Here is an 18,390-nt window from a genome sequence, read left to right on the forward strand (position 1 = left end):
TAAACAAATGGACACGCCCTCAAAGTCTTAACCTTTTTTCGGATAAAGGTTTGTGGTAGAACAAAGCCAAATTAATGCTGCTGGAATTGCAATTTTATGCTAAAATACAACCAAGGACAGTTAACTAGTCCCACACTTCACTTCACTTCCCTGCCCAAATGTTTTCCACCTGTCATTCTCTATAAATACCTGTACTAGCTACATGAATCAATCTCACTCTATACCATCTATATAAGCAAACCGACATTTCCCTCTCACAACTAAATTGGAAGAGAAGTAAAATGCAGTATGAAACAGAATCTTGGAATGGTTACCTACAGGAAGAAATAGAGAGAATGGCTTCAAGGAATGCAGTGGTGATATTCAGCAAAAATACATGTTGCATGTGTCATGCCATAAAGAGGCTCCTGTGTGGGATGGGTGTCAACCCAACAGTGTATGAACTCGATGATCACAATCCCACTTGGCAGCACGCCTTGTTTAGTCTTCTTGGCAACTCCTCCTCCTCCTCCGCTCTGCCTGTTGTCTTCATTGGTGGCAAGCTCGTTGGGTCCATGGACAGTATCATGGCAGCTCATATTAATGGCACATTAGTTCCTCTTTTAAAAGAGGCTGGTGCTCTTTGGCTTTGATCATCTCTCTTTTTTCCTCTTTACTTGTACTGCAGAGGAAGTGGATCTCTTTTTCTTTTCCTTTCTCTTTTTGTAGCAAATTAAGGGTAAGAAGAATTGTTGTAATTTGGTTCCTCCTCTCTTTCTTCAGACAATTCAAATGAAAAATCAGATGTAGTTCCTTCCATTATTTCTGATCACTTCCTAATTTACTTTTTACTTGGTCCTGCTATATAAATGAGGCTTCAATTTAGTCCCTTTTCTTCAACTTATCCTAGTGTTGTTCTGCTTCTTTACTATCAAGGGTGTCCATAATGCTGCTATACATAGAAGGTCTTGTACTACTATCCGATAGATAATACTGGATTTAACAACATTCTTTTTTAATATTGTGTTTGAAATTATACATTGGATGCTTCAATTATTTATTTATATCCGCTAATCAATATACATCTCAGGCTATTTTTTGGGTTCACGGTTAATTTATTTCAAATTTCCCTTGAAATAATGCTCTTGTATCTTAAAAGCAAGCTTTTCAACTGTGATGTCTTTCTAAAACAGTTACTCTATGAGGAGTCGAGTTTACTCGTCATAGAGTAACGGCCAGCACATCGATACTTTTCATCTTTCTAAAACAGTTACTCTATTAGGAGTTGAGTTTACTCCTCGTAGAGTAAAGGCCAGCACATCGATACTTTTCAACCGTAATAGTATTGTACCTCGGCTAAAATACTATTCATGATTGAAACTTACTAATGAAAAGTATTTTATTTATTAATCATATTTTATGCCTTTACATGGCAAAAATGGTACTCCCTAGTAAGTAGTTGTTTTCATCAATGCAGTCATAAATAACATGTCTATTTTATTGAGTATTGACTAGAATATTAGTATATCAAAGCGGAGACAAGGGCATCATAGTCATACATAATTAGACGAGGACAATAACGATTAAGAAATGATTACGTCTAATTAGGTCGACGATTCTATCGGATTTGAAAGCGATGCTCGTTTACAGCTTGTTTGGATGGTTGTTACCTATTGTATTGAATCGCATTATTACTTTATAAATAATAGTAACTGTTTTGGTTATTACTTAAATCCGAACTTAGATAGGATGATTTTTAGAGACCACATATTAGGACAAAAAGTTAGTCGATAGTTGATCATTGTCTCGCTTTCCTAAAGATTGAGTATGGTGGTAGTTTGGCGTCCTGTATATATATGCTTCTCCTTTTTACCGATAGTACTAATAGATTTATGTAGCTCCCATTCCTTGGATCTATATTGCTACCGCTCGGATGTTTTTGGAAGTTTACTGGTGGAGCTGGTTTGAGCTGGTTGACTAATTTGTTTAACGGCATTTTCAAGTTTGCAAAAATGTTTGAGGCTTGTAGATGGGGTACGACGATTCCGTTGTATAAAAACAAGGATGACATTCAGAGTTGCAACAACTATAGGGGTATTAAGCTGTTGAGTCACACTATGAAGATTTGGGAGAGGGTGGTTGACCGGAGATTGAGGAGGGTCGTGTCCATTTCGGAGAATCAGTTTGGATTTATGCCTGATCGCTCGACGATAGAGGCAATCCACCTGGTGAGAAGATTGGTGGAGAAGTATAGGGAAAGGAAGAGGGATTTACACCTGGTGTTCATCGACCTGGAGAAGGCTTATGGCAAAGTTCCAAGGGAGGTTCTTTGGAGATGCTTGGAGGTGAGAGGGATCCCGATGGCGTACCTCAGAGTGATTAAAGACATGTACAAGCGGGGGAAGACTCAAGTGAGGACGGCGGGAGGAGACTCTGATTATTTCCCGGTAGAGACAGGGTTGCACCAGGGATCGACTCTCAGCCCGTTTTTGTTTGTGCTGGTGATGGACGTATTGACACGGAATATTCTAGATGAGGTGCCTTGGTGTATGTTATTTATAGATGATGCAGTGCTCATTGATGAGACATAGGAGGATGTGAATAAAAAATTGGAGGTTTGGAGGCAAACCCTCGAATCTAAGGGGTTTAAGTTGAGTAGGTTCAAGACGGAGTATTTGGAATGCAAGTTTAGTGACTCGAAGCAGGAGGACGGAGTGGTGGTGAGGTTGGATTCCCAGGATGTTTGTAAGAGGGATAGTTTTAAGTATCTTGGGTCTATGATCCAGGGGAATGGTGAGATTGATGAGGATGTCTCTAAACGTATTGGAGCAGGTTGGATAAAGTGGAGGCTCGCCTCGGGAGTGCTGTGCGATAAGAAGGTGCCCTTAAAGCTTAAAGGCAAGTTCTACAGAGTGGCAGTTCGTTCGACCATGCTGTATGGTGTGGAGTGTTGGTCAGTCAAAAACTCCCACATTCAAAAATTAAAGGTAGCGGAAATGATAATGTTGCGTTGGATGTGTGGACTTACTAGAGGAAATAGAGTTAGGAATGAGATTATCCGGGAGAAGATGGGAGTGACTTCGATGGAGGACAAGATGCGGGAAGAAAGACTGAGATGGTTTGGGCATGTGATGAGGAGGGACACAGATGTCCCAGTTCGTAAGTGTGAGAAACTAGCTTTGGATGATTTCCGGAGGAGTAGAGGTAGGCCGAAGAAATACTGGAGAGAAGTGATTAGTCAAGACATAGGGTTGTTACAGCTTTCTGAGGACATGAGTCTAGATAGGAAGGTGTGGAGGTCGCGGATTAGGGTAGAAGGTTAATGCGTGTGTGGGTTATAGCTAGTAGTTAGGGAGCTCTGGTGTAGCCGGCTTAGTAAGATTACGACTGTGCTCACTGGTAGGAGTTGTTAGTGTATGCTACTACGAGGGGGTGACCTTTTATTATTTCTTATTTACTGTTTTTTACTTTCGTATTGCTCTTATTTTCATGGCTCTCTTAGCTCTATTTTTATTATTTCTCATTTCTTATTTCGGTTATGCCATCCATTCTACTTCAAGTATTACTATGACCGTGTTAACTATTCTTGATCTTGAGCCGGGGGTCTATCGGAAATAGCCTCTCTACTTTTTCAGAAGTAGCCGTATGGACTGCGTACATTTTACCCTCCCCAGATCCCTTTTGGTGGGAATTCACTGGATTTGTTGTTGTTGTTGTTATTGTGTGTTTGGTTATCACATTAAACAATTTCTCTACCTCCGTAAGATAGAGATAAAATTTGTGTGCGCTCCATCCTTAAGCTTAGTTTCTAAAAATGTTGGTGCATCAACATTACAAAATAATTTTAAAAAGAATACAATCTATTTAAATATTATATTTACCAAAATAATATACTAATACATTACATGAATAAATTATATATAACTCCACTGTGTGTGGGAGCGCAAAATACTTTCATATATTTTGATGAGAAAGTAGAAGGCCGAGCGAATACATATTGTCCCGCATCGATTAGTGAGGAACAAATTTCCCCCTTTAAGAGTAGTGAGATTGTGCGATTGAGACAACCCGGGGGTGTGGGGTTGAGAGGTGCACGCAATTGGTCCTGTTGAACCCTGAACCACTTCTGGATCAGAAGTTGTCCCCATGTTTAGGGGTAAGTTTCTCCGGTGTTTGTCCCCTTGGATTGAAAAAAAATAAACACCGATGCCTATATTGTGCCTGCACTTATCAAATGTTGATCCCTCCCCAGGCAGGCTAGTAGGTAGTGCCATCCACATGGATGATGTTTGGTAATGGTTACTTTGTTCCTCGGCCTGCCAAGCACCCCTAGTTTTTTCTTTCTTGATGATACGGAAAGCTAGCAACTTTAGATGACAAATGCGGCCCAATTTTCACCTTTCGGCTATGTCAGCCTCAGCAGTGACCACGCTGCCTAAATAGATCTACTACAGAAATAAAAATAAATGTTATTTTGAGTTTGAATTAGTATTCCTGTAAAAATGGTGAAACGAAAATATGGACATATTCAAGTTGGTACTTATTTCAAACAAATGGAGGACGGAGACATCGGAGAGAGACCAAGTAGTTTAGGGTGCAAGTACTCACTCACAATCATGAAAAGTACAAACAAACCTCATCCTTTATTTTTTTATCAAATATTTTCTAGATTTTGTTTTATTTGCTCCCTATATTTAAAATTACTTGTTTAATTTATAAAATTAAGAAAATTTTGTTATACCTTTTCTTTATACAACATAAAATAATAATAATCAAATTGGAAATTGCCTAATACGGGTCTTCCACCATGATAAAAATTGTTGTTTTTCATTTTCATCTCTAATACTTTCCCGATCCTGTGAAAGATACGAATCAAAAGCATTACTCCTACAACATTGAAGACCAAGTTCTTCGTCCATCTCGTCATCTAAATCATCATATCTACGTCTAGAAGTAGTAGGTTTGATCAATCCAATATTTTGTTCCATAACTTGATACAAGTTATATAAACTCTTAGCGGTAGGTACTATGCTACCACAACAAGTTTTAACTGATGGCTTTTCATGAGGTCCAATTTCTAAATTGTTGTAATTTTCTAACCAACATCACTATACCATATTCTTTATAAAATGAGTTGAATAAATTAGTTGTCAAAAAAATTTACGGAACAGAAAAATAATATTTTTAAAATTTTTCAAACATAGATTCAATTGCCTCTTTGTAAGGGCATAACTTTTTATATTCAGCAAGTACTTTAGAAATAGTTACTAAAATAGAAGAAATGGTTGGAGTATATTGAGCAGAATACTATTTCCGTAGCTTGATAAAAAGTTTTCAAAAATTTACAAAGTTCTTGTATTTCAGTCCAATCATCTTCATCTAACATTAAATTAACATCCTCATTATAAGCATTATAAACTAATTGTATAAGTTTACGATATATAAAAGCAACTACAAGCATTTGAAACAAAGAATTCCATCGAATAAAAATTTCTTTTGAAACTTTTCTATATGGAAGTTCACATTGATTACATTTATATTTAAATCATCCATGACAATCTTTCTTTTATTTTTAAAAATATAACTACAAGCAATTCGATCTTTAAGACAACCATGTCCAAATAAATGAACACCTTTATGTATTATCAAATTTAAAATATGCGCAGCACATCTAACATGAAAATGATCTTCATCCATAGGACATAATCTAATTTTTAACACTTCAATAGCTTTCAAATTATTAGAAGCATTATCTAATGTGCATGTCATAGGTTTACCAATAAATCTAAAATATTTCATGCTCTCCGCTATTGTACTAGCTATATTACATGCCGGTTTTAGACTCATCAACATATTTATAAGCAATAATTCTTTTTTGCATGTTCCAATCGTAATCAATCTAATGAGCCTTGAGAGTAAAATAATCATTACCGATAACACTATGATCCATATCAGAAGTAACAGATATTCTTCCATCAAATTTATCAAATAAACAACGAAGAAAATGGCAATGTTCAGCTTGAAATTTAAAAGTATCATTTTTAATAGTATTTCGTGAAAAACCTTTAAAAGAGGAATTATATACTCGTTGAATATAATGAATAAAACCGGGATGCGAAGGAAAACTAAAAGACAAACCCATAACAACAACCATTTTCTCTAGTTATGATGAACGTGCTTCAGCCGGGTTAAACATGTCTAAATGCGTTTGAACCATATTACCTCTTACAAATTCATGCACAAATTGTGTACCATTTTTTTTGCCTTAACCTCATTTTTTAGACGAACAAATTCTTTATTACATCTCGTCAAATGTGAGTTAGCAACTCTGACCCGCCATTTTTTTCCCTGGTCAAATATTTAAAAACTTGCTTGCATTTATTGCAAGTAACAGTACTTTTTACCCTATCATGCTCCATAAATTTTCAAACTAAAGACCTTTTAGTACGTTCGGTATCTTTGACTCTAGTAAATTTCGGTAAAGGGAAAAGTTCTTCACCGTATTCTGATAATTCCGTAACCGGACTAGTAAGGGTAGGGTATCACCTTACTCTTGTTCTTCTATATCATCTTCCTCTGGTTAGTCTTCCTTAAAATTATTATAACGCCTACTTAGAGTTTCATTATCTAATTCCATACCGATACCAACATTGAAACTATTAGGTTGTGATAAAGAAGTTTCATTAAATCTATGCGGTAATGAACTAGTGGTAGTACTAGCTTTACTTTTTTTGATTTCTACAAAAAACCTTACCAAAGATTGATTTTTTACCACTACTATTTTTTTCGAAATCCATAATTTAAATTAAAATATTAAAACAAGCAATACAAATATTATAAATTAAAAAATTAATGTAAGTAAACAAATGTAGATACTAAAAAATAAAAATATAGATATTAACGTAAATAAAAAGAGATTAAAGTTGGAATGAATATACCGAACGTTTGCGTAAAAGCAGACGTATACCAAATGTCGGAATTAAAAGATGATAATTGAAACTTGTAATATTTTCAACAAATCTTCAACTCTAACTAATATAATAATTGAATCTTCAACTCCAGCTAATATAATAATTATAAATATTTAGAGAGAATGTGAGAATATTAAGATAGAGTATGAGAATTGATAATATTTGTGTGAAAAAAGAATTGAAATAAAGAATATTTATAGTGAAAATTTTAAGGAGTGGTGTGGAATAATTGGGAGGGGGTTGTTTAAACGGCTACAAAGCAACGACCCGAAAGAGCCGTTGCCAGTGTCGTGCCAAATACCTCCCCATTTTTTTTTTTTAGAAAGCAGGTATTTAAGCATTTGACGGATCGGAACCGGTTAACCGAGACCGAAACTACTGGATTTTTTGAAGGTTCGCATCGGTAACGTTATCCGGACCACTGGGTACTGGTATACCGGTACTAACTGACACCATGGCGTTACCGGCAACAGAACCATGTTGAAATCGGAGTTGGCGGAACGAAACAGAATTTTCTGATTCCATTGTCAGGCTTAGTCTAAACACAACACCAACTTCAAAAAATTATTATTTTCACTTGTGATATTATAAAAAAAATCACGAGATAAATAATAAAAATGCAAAAGACAAATACGCAGTAATTAAGCAAAATAAAAAGTGAAAAAAGAAGAGAAAGGGATTTGGCAGCTAAGCGCCACGTGTTGTACTTGCTATGTATATATAGTAGATTGATTTAAGTGAATCCCTACAGCTACACTACATATAAATGAGTAAAACCAAAAAGGAAAAGTAGTTGCTATCACTCGTTTCACTGTTTTACATTTCTTGCTTGCTTTCACGTTCAACGAAACTCACAAATTAGGGTTCCCCTTACCTCACTGAAGTCAATGCAATCAACCTCAATAATACTACTACTTCCAATCAATAATCGTTAATCACAGCTATTTTATTAATTAATTTATTTTTATATATTGGTGTCATACTTGGTAGCTTAGAAATAGCATTTTCTTAAAACTACTAATGTCTATGGGGTTTCAGCTCAATTTCTGTGTGTTGACTTTGTTAGTTGGGGGTCCGGTTGATCGGACATCAAATGCCGGATGAGGACTTAATTGAACTCAAATTTCGGTTATACGATGGATCAGATATTGGTCCTTTTCGTTACTCACCTGCTTCCACCATTGCTATGCTTAAACAAAGGATTGTCGCCGACTGGCCCAAAGGTTTTTCCTTTTTTACTTCCTTCCTATACTTTTCATTTTCAAAATAAAGGCATTTCAACTCTCTTTAAGGTTATTACTTGACTTTTTTTTGATTGTGTCATGCGGCACTTCTTGAGTTGAGTGCCTTAATATACACAGTCCGTTCTAACACTGTTGTGATAATTTCTTAATGGAACTAGGCAAAGGCAGATTCACGTTCGATGATTAGGATGATTTTCCTTTTAAGTCCTCGTTTACTAGTTACAATGTTTATTGTCAAGGGGAGTAGTCAAAAAGTGCTAATTTTTGTCAAAAATTCCTAATTGTGAAGTAACGCTGGAAAGTATTTTTTTTTTCCGGCATTTTATGAGGCAAGAACTATAGTGAGCTTTTCTGTGTTTTAGAAAAAACTGTAATGAGATCTAAACCTCAATTTTGCTTAAGATGACTCATCTTTCCATCTTTGCATATAACGGTTCTGTGTTTCTAATGTTTGTCCAGTCTTAATGTGCTGCTTATTCCAAAATTTTTTAGGGGCACCGTTCAAATTATGAACTTTCACCGTGTCCCTTGCTGTACTTTCACATAAAAGAACTGCATGCTATCACTGGGTTCAGGAGTCTTAGGCCGCGTATATTAGGTCTTAGTTTTACTTCAACTCTTTACTATCTTGAGGGTTTCTCCAACTTTGGTTTGACCTCTTTGCTAGTTTCGTCATTTAGCACAACATAAATATGCAATATCTTGTACTGTAGAATCTTCATGCTCTGCATTCTTAGTTTATCCATAACTGGGATAAACAAGTAGCTGATGGAGTCATATGCCTTCCGTGAAGTCATGAACCCATGTCATCCACCATAGAACCTCATCCAGTATACTCTTTGTTAACTCATTCATATAAGCTGACATTCTTGAATTTATGATTGCTCGCTCGTACTTTGGCAAAATCACATGAAGGGAATGCATTCATACATATTACTTCAGTAATATACTCTAGTGTTTAGATAATTCAAACATAACCAACCTACAATTCATACTGTGAAAAAAGTCAGGGGATAATTGATTATCCAATCACCATCATCACTGGATTGACTCAACCTAGATCATTTGTGACCAGAGACATTCAAAATCTTATGATTGATAACATATTACAAGAAAAATAGGATATGCATGCAAGTTGTCAGATATGCACTGAAGTCTACAAGTGTATGTATACTCTTAAAATTCGTACCATTGGGGGTTTGTACTGAAACATATCCAAGGGTACTTATGGAAGCCTTGCTAAGTATTTTTTGAGATACCGAGATATATGAAGAGAGTATTTGTAGAAGGGGACTTGATATCTAAATCTTCGAGGTAATGACACCAAATCAGAAATGACTCTTATGAATGATTGACAAGCATTTTGGTCCCTTCTCATTTTGAGATTGAAGAAGCACCCATGGACCTTAGGAGTTCTCGGTAGAGGGTAAGTGCATTGTTGTCAAATGCCAGAAGCATAGAAAAGCACGAAGGTCTGTTGGTTCTTCGCTAAGCATAATCAAAGCACATTGCTCAATAGTTGCTGACCAAGAAAAATATCAAACAATACCATAGCGCGATTCTAAGTGAATCTTATGATGAGGGACTTTTGGATTCGAAGAGCCTGGACGAAAAAATTTTCCCTTCCTGCACACTCAAAATCAAAAGAAAGATAAAGATCAGCCAAAAGTTTAAGCCCTCTGGATTAGCTATTGGTAAAGTTCTTCTAGAGCCAAAGTCAGGGACACAAGTCGATGGTTTTTCAGAAATAGAAGAGACAGTTATATGTTTCTGTATTTGATGACGGAACCTTCAATATGTCTTATTTTCACTCCTATCAAACAGGGGGTAAACCCAAGTCCAACAGTTTCGAATTATAAACCTATATTGATAGAGGTGATTTAGTTTTGAACCTGGGAAAAAAACACCTTTATTTTTGCCCTAGACCATGCAAGAATGTGAATAGACAGCTGAACTTTGACACTTGATATCTTCCTCTGAGTCATGTTTTGTTGCTTTTTCCATGGTCAGTTTTCCTGTAGGATTTGTGAAAAAGGGTTCTTAATCAGATCTGCTTTATTGTATGTTTTGTCTGTGAGCTACGTTTTGATAAGATTCAGCTGGTTTACTGCAGATAAAAAAGTTTCTCCCAAGGCGGCAAATGATGTAAAATTGATATATGCTGGCAAAATTTTAGAAAACAGCAGGACTGTTGGTCAATGCAAGACGCCTTTCGGTGAGCTACCAAATGGTGTAATTACCTTGCATGCTGTTGTACAACCATCTTTAGCTAAAGCAAAGTCAGGTAGGTTCCCCTTACTACCGCAATATGTTGTAATTCTATGTTTGTGTCTTCTTGTTGTAAGCAAAAGCGTTGCATGTGCAAGTCTTATTTATGACATACAATGCATCTGGTCCTAACATAGTTACGTTGCATGTGCAAGTCTTATTTATGGACTGCGTACATCTTACCCTCCCCAGACCTCACTATGTGGGAATACACGGGGTTTGTTGTTGTTGTTGTTGTCATTTCTCTTAAGCCAACAGTAAAAGATGTTCAGATATTGTTTAGTTGGATTCTTTCACGTGTGGTATGGAGAAATGTGTATAGTTATGAGAAGAAAGAAGGAGGTTACGATAATCTGATTTCTGTGATTCCATCTGTAATATTTCTTGAACTCTGCACAGTACACACTACACTTGTCAAATCGATTCAATTAACTTTATGTCCACTAAATTAGCAACTATCTTCCATGTTAAACTTTTCTTTTAAAAAGTAATATCTATTAAAGCATGTCTGTAAAGATGCAAGTATGCCCCACTTGTAAGACTATACTGGGTATGCCGATGTAAAGATACAAGTATGCAACTAAGGGTGTGACCTAGTGGTAATGAAATTGAATGAAAAGTAGGAACAAGTGCATAGATGTTAACATATGTTGTATGTGTTCAATGACCTAGTGGTCAATAAAGTACAACAACATACCCAGTGTGACCCCACTTCAAGAAGGGTCTGGAGTTCGCTGAAAGTATTTAATGATGGGTTCAAGGTGTATGTGTGAATGGAAAATGGAGGGAAAAATAGTGGAGGGAAAGAGAGACACTAAAATGGAAAGTGTACTCTTTTATGGAAAGCTTACTAAATTCTCCCACATTGGTGGGAGAAAGAAGCTTTCATGTGTTTATAAGGCAGGAACAAGGTGGTGCCTCGCGCCGTCGTCGTTGTCGTTCGGCTTCGGCTTCAAATTTGGATTTGGAAAATGACCGACCGATGAGATCTAATTTTTAGACAAAATTTATTTGAAACTTGATGATAGCTAATCCAGAGGGCTTAAACTTGATGCCACCAGTAAAAAATGTTGAGAAACTTCTAATGTTACAGAATCTAAATCTTCAAATAATGGGATGTGGGTCTAAATGGGAATGACATGGTTAGCGAGGATCCATGTAGCTGACTCCATCTACGTCGGGATTGAGGCGCAGTCGATGATGTTGCATCTTTACGTTGTCTATGTTTTTTGTTTTTTTAATTTTAACTTATTCACCTGTAAGTAGTGCTACATTTTTTTATTTTTTTTGCGGAATTATCTGATTTGTGAATTGTGAAATTACAATTGTGTGCATAATTTCTCTTTGCTACAATTGAAATACTCTTGCACTTTATAGTGTGAACTGAGATAACCACTGACACTCAACTTGTAGAGCAGCTAATGAATAAGGACTTACTAAGTTCTTAGGAGCTTTGTTCCACTTGCTGAAGTTGCAAATACTCAAAACTGGAATAATTTTATCAATGCGTTTATAATTGTTCCGTGGCAATGTGCTTATCTTGAAACTTAAGAGAGAGCTGTGTATTTGAAGATCTTTGGTGTCCCCTGCTACGTCTATTCTCTACTCCAGCCCCCCAGTTTTCAATATTCAATCCAGTGTTGTGTTGTTGAGCCATTGATGTCTTTAATCTTTTCCTTTTGTTGCTGCTGAGACTCGTCTTTGTAAAACAGAAAAGAAGATTGACAAGGCCCCAAATCAAAGTATCTGTTCGTGTTCCATATTGTGAGATTGCAAGTGTATGTAGTTTGATCTTCTTGTATCCTTTTGGGTTACCTGTGCTGTGAAGTTCAGTCTGGTGCCATAATATGTATGATACATCATTATTACATGTTTGTTGAAAAGCATTGTTATGTATTATAGAAAGTTTGTCTCTTTACACTTGTAGTCACAGATTTCTCATATAAAAAAATCCAGAGGAAACTGGAGACACGCAGAAGGATTTTTTGTCACCATGTACTTGGATCATCTTGTCAAAAAGACGCATAATTGTTCATTTTTTTTCCCCAAGTCAATAACTGGCATATTGGTGTGCAAGTACCTACGTTAACGGGGTACAAAGTAAAAGGAAAACGGATCAGATTGCTGGATATAGAAGTTCATTCCCTACCGGCATCCAATGTAATTTTGTTGTGCATTCCAGGTTATTTATTTACCAAGAGCGTTATAATCAGTGCAGCTTCGTTCACACCTATATATACCTCTGCTTGTACATTAAAAAGGTATCTGATCTTGAGAGTAACTAGGACGTTGGTTCAGATGGCAAATGACACCATTTTCATTTTAACCGGAGAAAATGAGAGAGAATGTGTAGCTGATGAGGCTTGAAAATCCTCCGCTTACTAGTTAATACAGAGTCTCTACTTTTGGGACACAAAGTTGATCTGATGGTGCAATTTTTTTTTCTTTTTTCTTTTTTTAATATAGTAACGACCTAAATAAGTTATACGTAATTGAAATAAATTAAACACTTTGATATTCGACAATAATTAGTTACGCAGTAATGCATCCTCCAGTTTTGTCCGATACGTCATTAGATAACTGACACGTGTCACATATTAAATCAACGGATGTAATCACTTAGGATAGTGAGGAGCAATTTGAGCAATCTAAATATTGTGATGTACATTCAAAGGAATGACAAAACTTGGTAAAGATTGCATGGTACGTGAATAAATTAATGTTGACCTAATCCGTATTTAGTGGTCCTTTTCAAGTTACACGTAAAAAGAAATATCTAGAACTTTGATAATTCTATTTCGTTGCCTTTTCCTCTTGGGCATTTCCGTATCTTTTGATTTACGTGCTCAAAAAAATGAAAAAGAAAGAAGCAATCTCACTCCGAAAGAGAAATATTAAGTAAACTAGAAAAAAGGGAGAGATACAAGGTAAAAATTGAGAGAAATGGAGAAATGAAATCAGCATCGCCATGCAGAGGCCGCAAGAATGGCTCTATCTTGCCATCCCAAAAGCAAGCAGCCATTGTCCTCTGTTAATTTATAACCATCACAGGAATAGAGACCCAGTAATATTTTGGACTGTGTCACTGCGTTTGCACTCAGTGCTACTCCTTTAAACCCTTTCCCTTCCATCACTCTCCTCCACTTTTCCAACCTCTCGTGCCGCACCACTCTCTCCGTTCCCTCGCACGACACTATGTTCATTATCTCCGGTCCGAATATGTACTGCTCCAGTTTTGCTCTCTGTGATGAATCTCCTGGAAATGTTGCATCCAGCGAATCAAATATCGCTGAATAGTAGTGCAACGCTTCCAGGAACCGGCCTAGGAAATACGGTCCGTTGTGACTCGCTTCTTGCTCCACTATCGTTACTATATTCGGGGCTTGGTCTCTGATCATGGCTAACAAGTTGCCAATACAATTGCCTGGGACTCTATGGAGTCGATTCACCGAATTCACGGCCAGAGCCTCACCGATCCTTCTGTTGAACATGTGTGGTTTCAAATCCTCTAGCTGTTCCCCCACCGGGTGGAATTCGAAGGGAACGTGGAGGGAGTGGGCCAGTTCTGTCAAACACCGGCCCGTTTCCCTGACGGCCTCTGGAGACGGCCCGACTCCTGTAATGCGAAGGAACGGAGCACCGCCTGGTCGGGCTGCTAACGCTTGCATAAAAGCCGGCCACTGATAACCTTGAAGGATGTCTAAATCGATAACATGAACACGCTCCTCAGCTTCAAATGCTTCAAATATGGCTTGATTAGCTGTGAAATGAGCGAATTTGACATAAGGGCAAGCTTGATAAAGAATCTGATAGATCTTGAGGATTTCGAGGGAATTAGGAGGAAAAGGATTGAAAGGTTTAGGGTTAGAAGTGCTGGGTTTAGTAGCTAGAGTTGCTGCAAGTCTAGCACTAAGAGCTTCGGTGAAGCAAGAAGCTACGCGTTGCATGGAGTCGCCTATTGGGGTAACTACTCGATTCAGGTGGTGGAGGTATCTTCTTGCCAACATGTAGTCCTCTTTGGACACTGCTTCTGCACAAGCAAGGAGAAGGTGCACCAGTTGTAAGCCACTGTCCTGTTCCTGCATTTACATATTAATTAACACTTCTTTAGTATATATAGTGATGCCACCTTTGTAGGATATTAAATTAAACATTGTTATCTACTGGAACGTCTTCACACGAGCAATAGTTTATACCGATTCAAAGAGTCCAGTTATGTGGAATGACAAGGACTACGTTCATTTTATACTATATACAAACTTTTATCCATAGGAAGAGGGACAAACACATCTGCATGGTGATAAAGAGTCTTATCATAAGACAGCCATTTTAATTCACCGTAGACGTACTGCAATTTAAGCTTGACATGGTTGGTTTCTACATGCATTTAAAAAGATCTAAAGCTATTGTTGTGAAGCAGGAACATTAACACCAAATCAGAAGCATTGGAAAGACGAGTAAATTTTGATATAGTTGCATGAGTAAAAGTAGATACGGTTTTCACAGGCATTGTGGTAAATCCTCGGTTAAGTATCAGCATTAGATTTAAGAAAGGAGAACCAGAAAATCATAGATAAAGTAGTAGTACCTGATCAGAAGCAGCAACAATCAAGTTGTGATTGAAAATTTGTGTATGTTGTTGTTGTTGTGTTGATGGTGGTTGAACATATGTTGGTCTTTGTTTTTGTTGCTTCTCATGCTGCCGTTCTTGATGTAGCTGTTGTGACAAAGGAGCGATAGAACCAGTCTGGAAAATCTCGTCGTCTTGGTTAAGTAGTTGGCTGGAAAATGTGTTGCTGAGCAATGATCCCACAAAGCTACCAGACGTATTGGATGATGAATTTGGCAACGCCAGGCACTCTAAAAAATCAGGAATTACCGACAGAGCATCGAATGACTCGGAAGCGGATCCAGCTACTCCACCGCCTGAAACTTTGAGGGTGGAGTATGAGGATGCCAAATCTTCCTTGTCATAATCATCATCCAAGAAACTCTCGAGAGCTGGCAGGTTAAAGCTCTCAATCTGCATGAACTGGTTATTAGGAGAGTTGAAAACTTTTTGGAGCGGGCTCAGTCCCTTGCCTTTGTTACTCGAGTTGTAATTATTAGGTCCGAGGGGAGAGCGAGGAGGGGAGCACATCATCATGCTCTGCCCATGAATTCCCTGATGATGTGCGTATGCGTTGTAGTAGTTATTGTTGTTGTTGTTATTGTTACTGTGAGTAGTAGCAGTACTGAAACTGGAAGCAGGCTGAGGCGAGGGAAGGTTCCTGATTGGGGAAGAGATCATGAAATCTCCCTCGAGCTGATCAGCGAAGAAGGACTCCCAAATTGAGTTATCAGGAGATTGGATTTCAACGTCATCGTCCACTTGGTTAGGTGCTAAGCTGCTACCATTGAGTTCAAAGTCAGAGGAGACAGGAGTCACCTTCTTGGATTCAGAAGAAGCAAGAGAGTCATCTGGCAGCAGCTTACTGTACGAATTCTCACTCTTGAGACTTCCTATCTCACTCTTTAAGCTGCCAACCTCACTTTTTATGTCATTCTTTAAGCTCCCCATGCTCCCACACAAAGTATTGCTCATCACGCTCATCGGCCACTCCCCCTGCTTTTTGCTTTCTGCTAATTTTGTCAACTTTTATTATTATGATTTGATGTCCTATATATATATATATAAATAAATAATTACCAGGGAAATTAGAAATGGTTATGACATGAAGTTGTCATGAGACATAAAATGAGAGTTGTGAAGAAACACAACTCAAGCGAAACGGAAAAGGAAAGAGGCTTTTTAAAGGTGAGAAGTAATTCATGTGACCCTCTAAATCATTTTATTTAATTGGAAATGGGAATTCGTCAGTTTGTCCAGACTGTGTAGCATTTGAGGGGAAAAAATCTTGGAAAAATCTGTGACTTTTTCATTTAGCATGTTTGGGAGTTTGTGAATTTTATCGACCTCTCTCCTCCTGAGAATTGGATTTGGAATTATACCTTTTATACTTTTAACTAAAAATTTCTCTTTAGCTGGTTGGTTGATTCCAATCATTTTATTTTGTGTGTTGTTGGTTTTGTTAAACTCTACCAACGGTAGTGTGGCGAGATATTAGGTAGGTCCAGTTGTAGGAAGTTTCGTGGAGGTGGGTCCCATCATGGGCCGGCCCAGCTGACGATAGCAAAAGCATAGTTGGGAATTTTTGATAAAAAAAGGATATATTATGATTCAGTTTCAGTTGCTGGTGGCTGGTATACAACTATACATTACATTATTAAATAATGGGAGTATAGTGAAATCCGCAAGAGAGCGGATTATTGGTCGAAGCGGAATGAAAGGGATATTAGATAAATGCAATGCTACTTCTTATGTTAACAATGAAGTCACTTGCCAATTTCCTCAACACTTGCCCCATTCTGTTTTATGTTTATTTTAATTTGGGTGGTAGAATTTTTGGTAAAAAATGTCACCTTTTTACATATAGCTTTAAAACTTATACACACACTAATAATGCTGAACATCTTTTTAACACTATCAGCACAATATATTACCAATTGTAATAAGTTATTACGTCATTGTTTAGGATATCATATCAAGCTTTATATGAAGATCAAATGCATGTGTGGTTGTTCAACTTGATAATCTAACAAAGCTCTACATATTTGTTCTAAGTATGATAATTTGTTTGAGCTCGTTGTACATGCAAACCTTGAAAAATATTCACAAACCTTTAATCATCCTTTTGCCAATGTATATATCGTGTACGCTAGAAGCCTTAATTCTTTTTTTTTTTTCTTTTTTTTTTGGTTTTTTCCTTTTCAGTTGCATCAAAATATTCTTCATGAAATAAAGTTCAGTTCCAACGTTTTTCTTTCATTTGAGCAGAGTGAAAATGAGCCTCTGTACATGCCAAATAAGTAGTTGGCTGTTAATTGTGTAACCATCCTGTCAAGATGTACATAAATAAATGCAGAAAATTAAACAGTACAAAAAGGCCACTCCTCGTACAATCGTTAGGCTACTGCATGCAAGCTCCTATGTTTAGCACCTCTTGGGTTAAGAATACACTCCAAATACTCAAAAATATGGTACGTCCACACCACCTATTGGGAAGAAACAAAAACGATCGAGTTCCTCCTCTTTTTTATTCCTTTGAATGAATGAAAGGTTAATACTATTGCCACGCACTGATAAAGAAAATGCAGCTAGAGTCTAATAATTCAAGCTCAAATGCTACAGACTGTCCATGATCATATAAAGAAACAATATATAGTTGATTTCACTTTTATGTTATTAAAAGAAAGGAGTTTCGATCGGCTGTTAACTGTTAAGCCAGAAGTATATGTATGCGTAAACATCAAAATTCCAAGTGTTAATTAGCGAAGGAATTAAGGGGCGGTAGGTCGTCACGTCATCATCCATGAAAATATATATGGAGTTTAATAGGAAAAGTGAGAGTGATGGAGGAAGCAGCCCGGGCCCCGGCCCGGCCCGGCCCCGGCCCTTGCTTTAAAATCTGTGCTCGCAATTAATGTTTACAGATAGTCGAAATGTTTTGAATTAATTGAGCCAATTACTTCATACAATATAAGTACCTTACAAGGGAGAAAAATGAAGCAAGGGGTAGCTAGAGACAAATAGTAGAAATTGATGGCTTGGATTTACACAAGGATGGTTGCCCTTGTCTCTTTCTCCATTAATAAAGTCGGCATTTTTCTATTCATTAACCTCCCATCTCCACAAATTACCAGCTTATTTCTTACTGGATAACAATACTGTCTACTTCGTTAAGTTCACACTTCGAAATATATATATATATATATATATATATCATCTATTACCAAACTTTTCCCAGATAATTAATCCAGTGAAAATATTAGTATAGTTGTGTACCTTATTTGTTGCTAATTAATGAATCTTTCATAATTTTTGTTTG

At 37.1% G+C, this 18,390-nt stretch overlaps 3 protein-coding genes across 4 annotated transcripts; 2 read left to right on the forward strand and 1 right to left on the reverse strand.

The window, feature by feature from the left end:
- The first annotated feature begins 3 nt into the window (after nucleotides 1–3).
- Nucleotides 4–828, forward strand: LOC107861507 (glutaredoxin-C7). The gene has a single exon (XM_016706846.2). It carries the CDS (start codon nucleotides 282–284, stop codon nucleotides 630–632), a length of 351 nt encoding a protein of 116 aa, XP_016562332.2. The 5' UTR covers nucleotides 4–281; the 3' UTR covers nucleotides 633–828.
- Nucleotides 829–7,702: 6,874 nt separating this feature from the next.
- On the forward strand, nucleotides 7,703–12,516 carry LOC107860791 (membrane-anchored ubiquitin-fold protein 3). Of its 2 annotated transcripts, none has more exons than XM_047407640.1 (4): nucleotides 7,703–7,889; nucleotides 8,015–8,173; nucleotides 10,308–10,478; nucleotides 11,840–12,152. In XM_047407640.1, exons 2-4 carry the CDS (start codon nucleotides 8,044–8,046, stop codon nucleotides 11,842–11,844), a joined length of 306 nt encoding a protein of 101 aa, XP_047263596.1. In that variant the 5' UTR covers nucleotides 7,703–7,889; nucleotides 8,015–8,043; the 3' UTR covers nucleotides 11,845–12,152. The 2 variants fall into 2 exon arrangements, with proteins under 2 accessions (XP_047263596.1, XP_016561752.2); XM_016706266.2 differs by lacking the exon at nucleotides 11,840–12,152 and adding an exon at nucleotides 12,175–12,516 and having other exon boundaries at nucleotides 7,704–7,891; nucleotides 8,017–8,173.
- Nucleotides 12,517–13,326: 810 nt separating this feature from the next.
- LOC107860790 (GRAS family protein RAM1) lies at nucleotides 13,327–16,408 on the reverse strand. Its single transcript, XM_016706265.2, has 2 exons — nucleotides 15,051–16,408; nucleotides 13,327–14,541 (listed from the first exon to the last, which is right to left on the reverse strand). The coding sequence occupies exons 1-2, from the start codon at nucleotides 16,053–16,055 to the stop codon at nucleotides 13,420–13,422; spliced, it is 2,127 nt and encodes a 708-aa protein (XP_016561751.1). The 5' UTR covers nucleotides 16,056–16,408; the 3' UTR covers nucleotides 13,327–13,419.
- Between the last annotated feature and the right edge of the window lie 1,982 nt (nucleotides 16,409–18,390).

Source organism: Capsicum annuum, chromosome 2, assembly GCF_002878395.1.
Source record: "Capsicum annuum cultivar UCD-10X-F1 chromosome 2, UCD10Xv1.1, whole genome shotgun sequence".
Classification (NCBI taxonomy): Eukaryota; Viridiplantae; Streptophyta; class Magnoliopsida; order Solanales; family Solanaceae; genus Capsicum; species Capsicum annuum.

Coding starts and splice junctions, on each gene's coding strand:
- LOC107861507 (XM_016706846.2), top strand. CDS start 282: ATGCAGTATGAAACAGAATCTTGGAATGGTTACCTACAGGAAGAAATA.
- LOC107860791 (XM_016706266.2), top strand. CDS start 8,044: ATGCCGGATGAGGACTTAATTGAACTCAAATTTCGGTTATACGATGGA. Junction 8,174..10,307: donor TGTCGCCGACTGGCCCAAAG/GTTTTTCCTTTT, acceptor GGTTTACTGCAG/ATAAAAAAGTTTCTCCCAAG. Junction 10,479..12,174: donor TTTAGCTAAAGCAAAGTCAG/GTAGGTTCCCCT, acceptor TTTGTAAAACAG/AAAAGAAGATTGACAAGGCC.
- LOC107860790 (XM_016706265.2), bottom strand. CDS start 16,055: ATGAGCGTGATGAGCAATACTTTGTGTGGGAGCATGGGGAGCTTAAAG. Junction 14,542..15,050: donor TTGTTGCTGCTTCTGATCAG/GTACTACTACTT, acceptor ATGTAAATGCAG/GAACAGGACAGTGGCTTACA.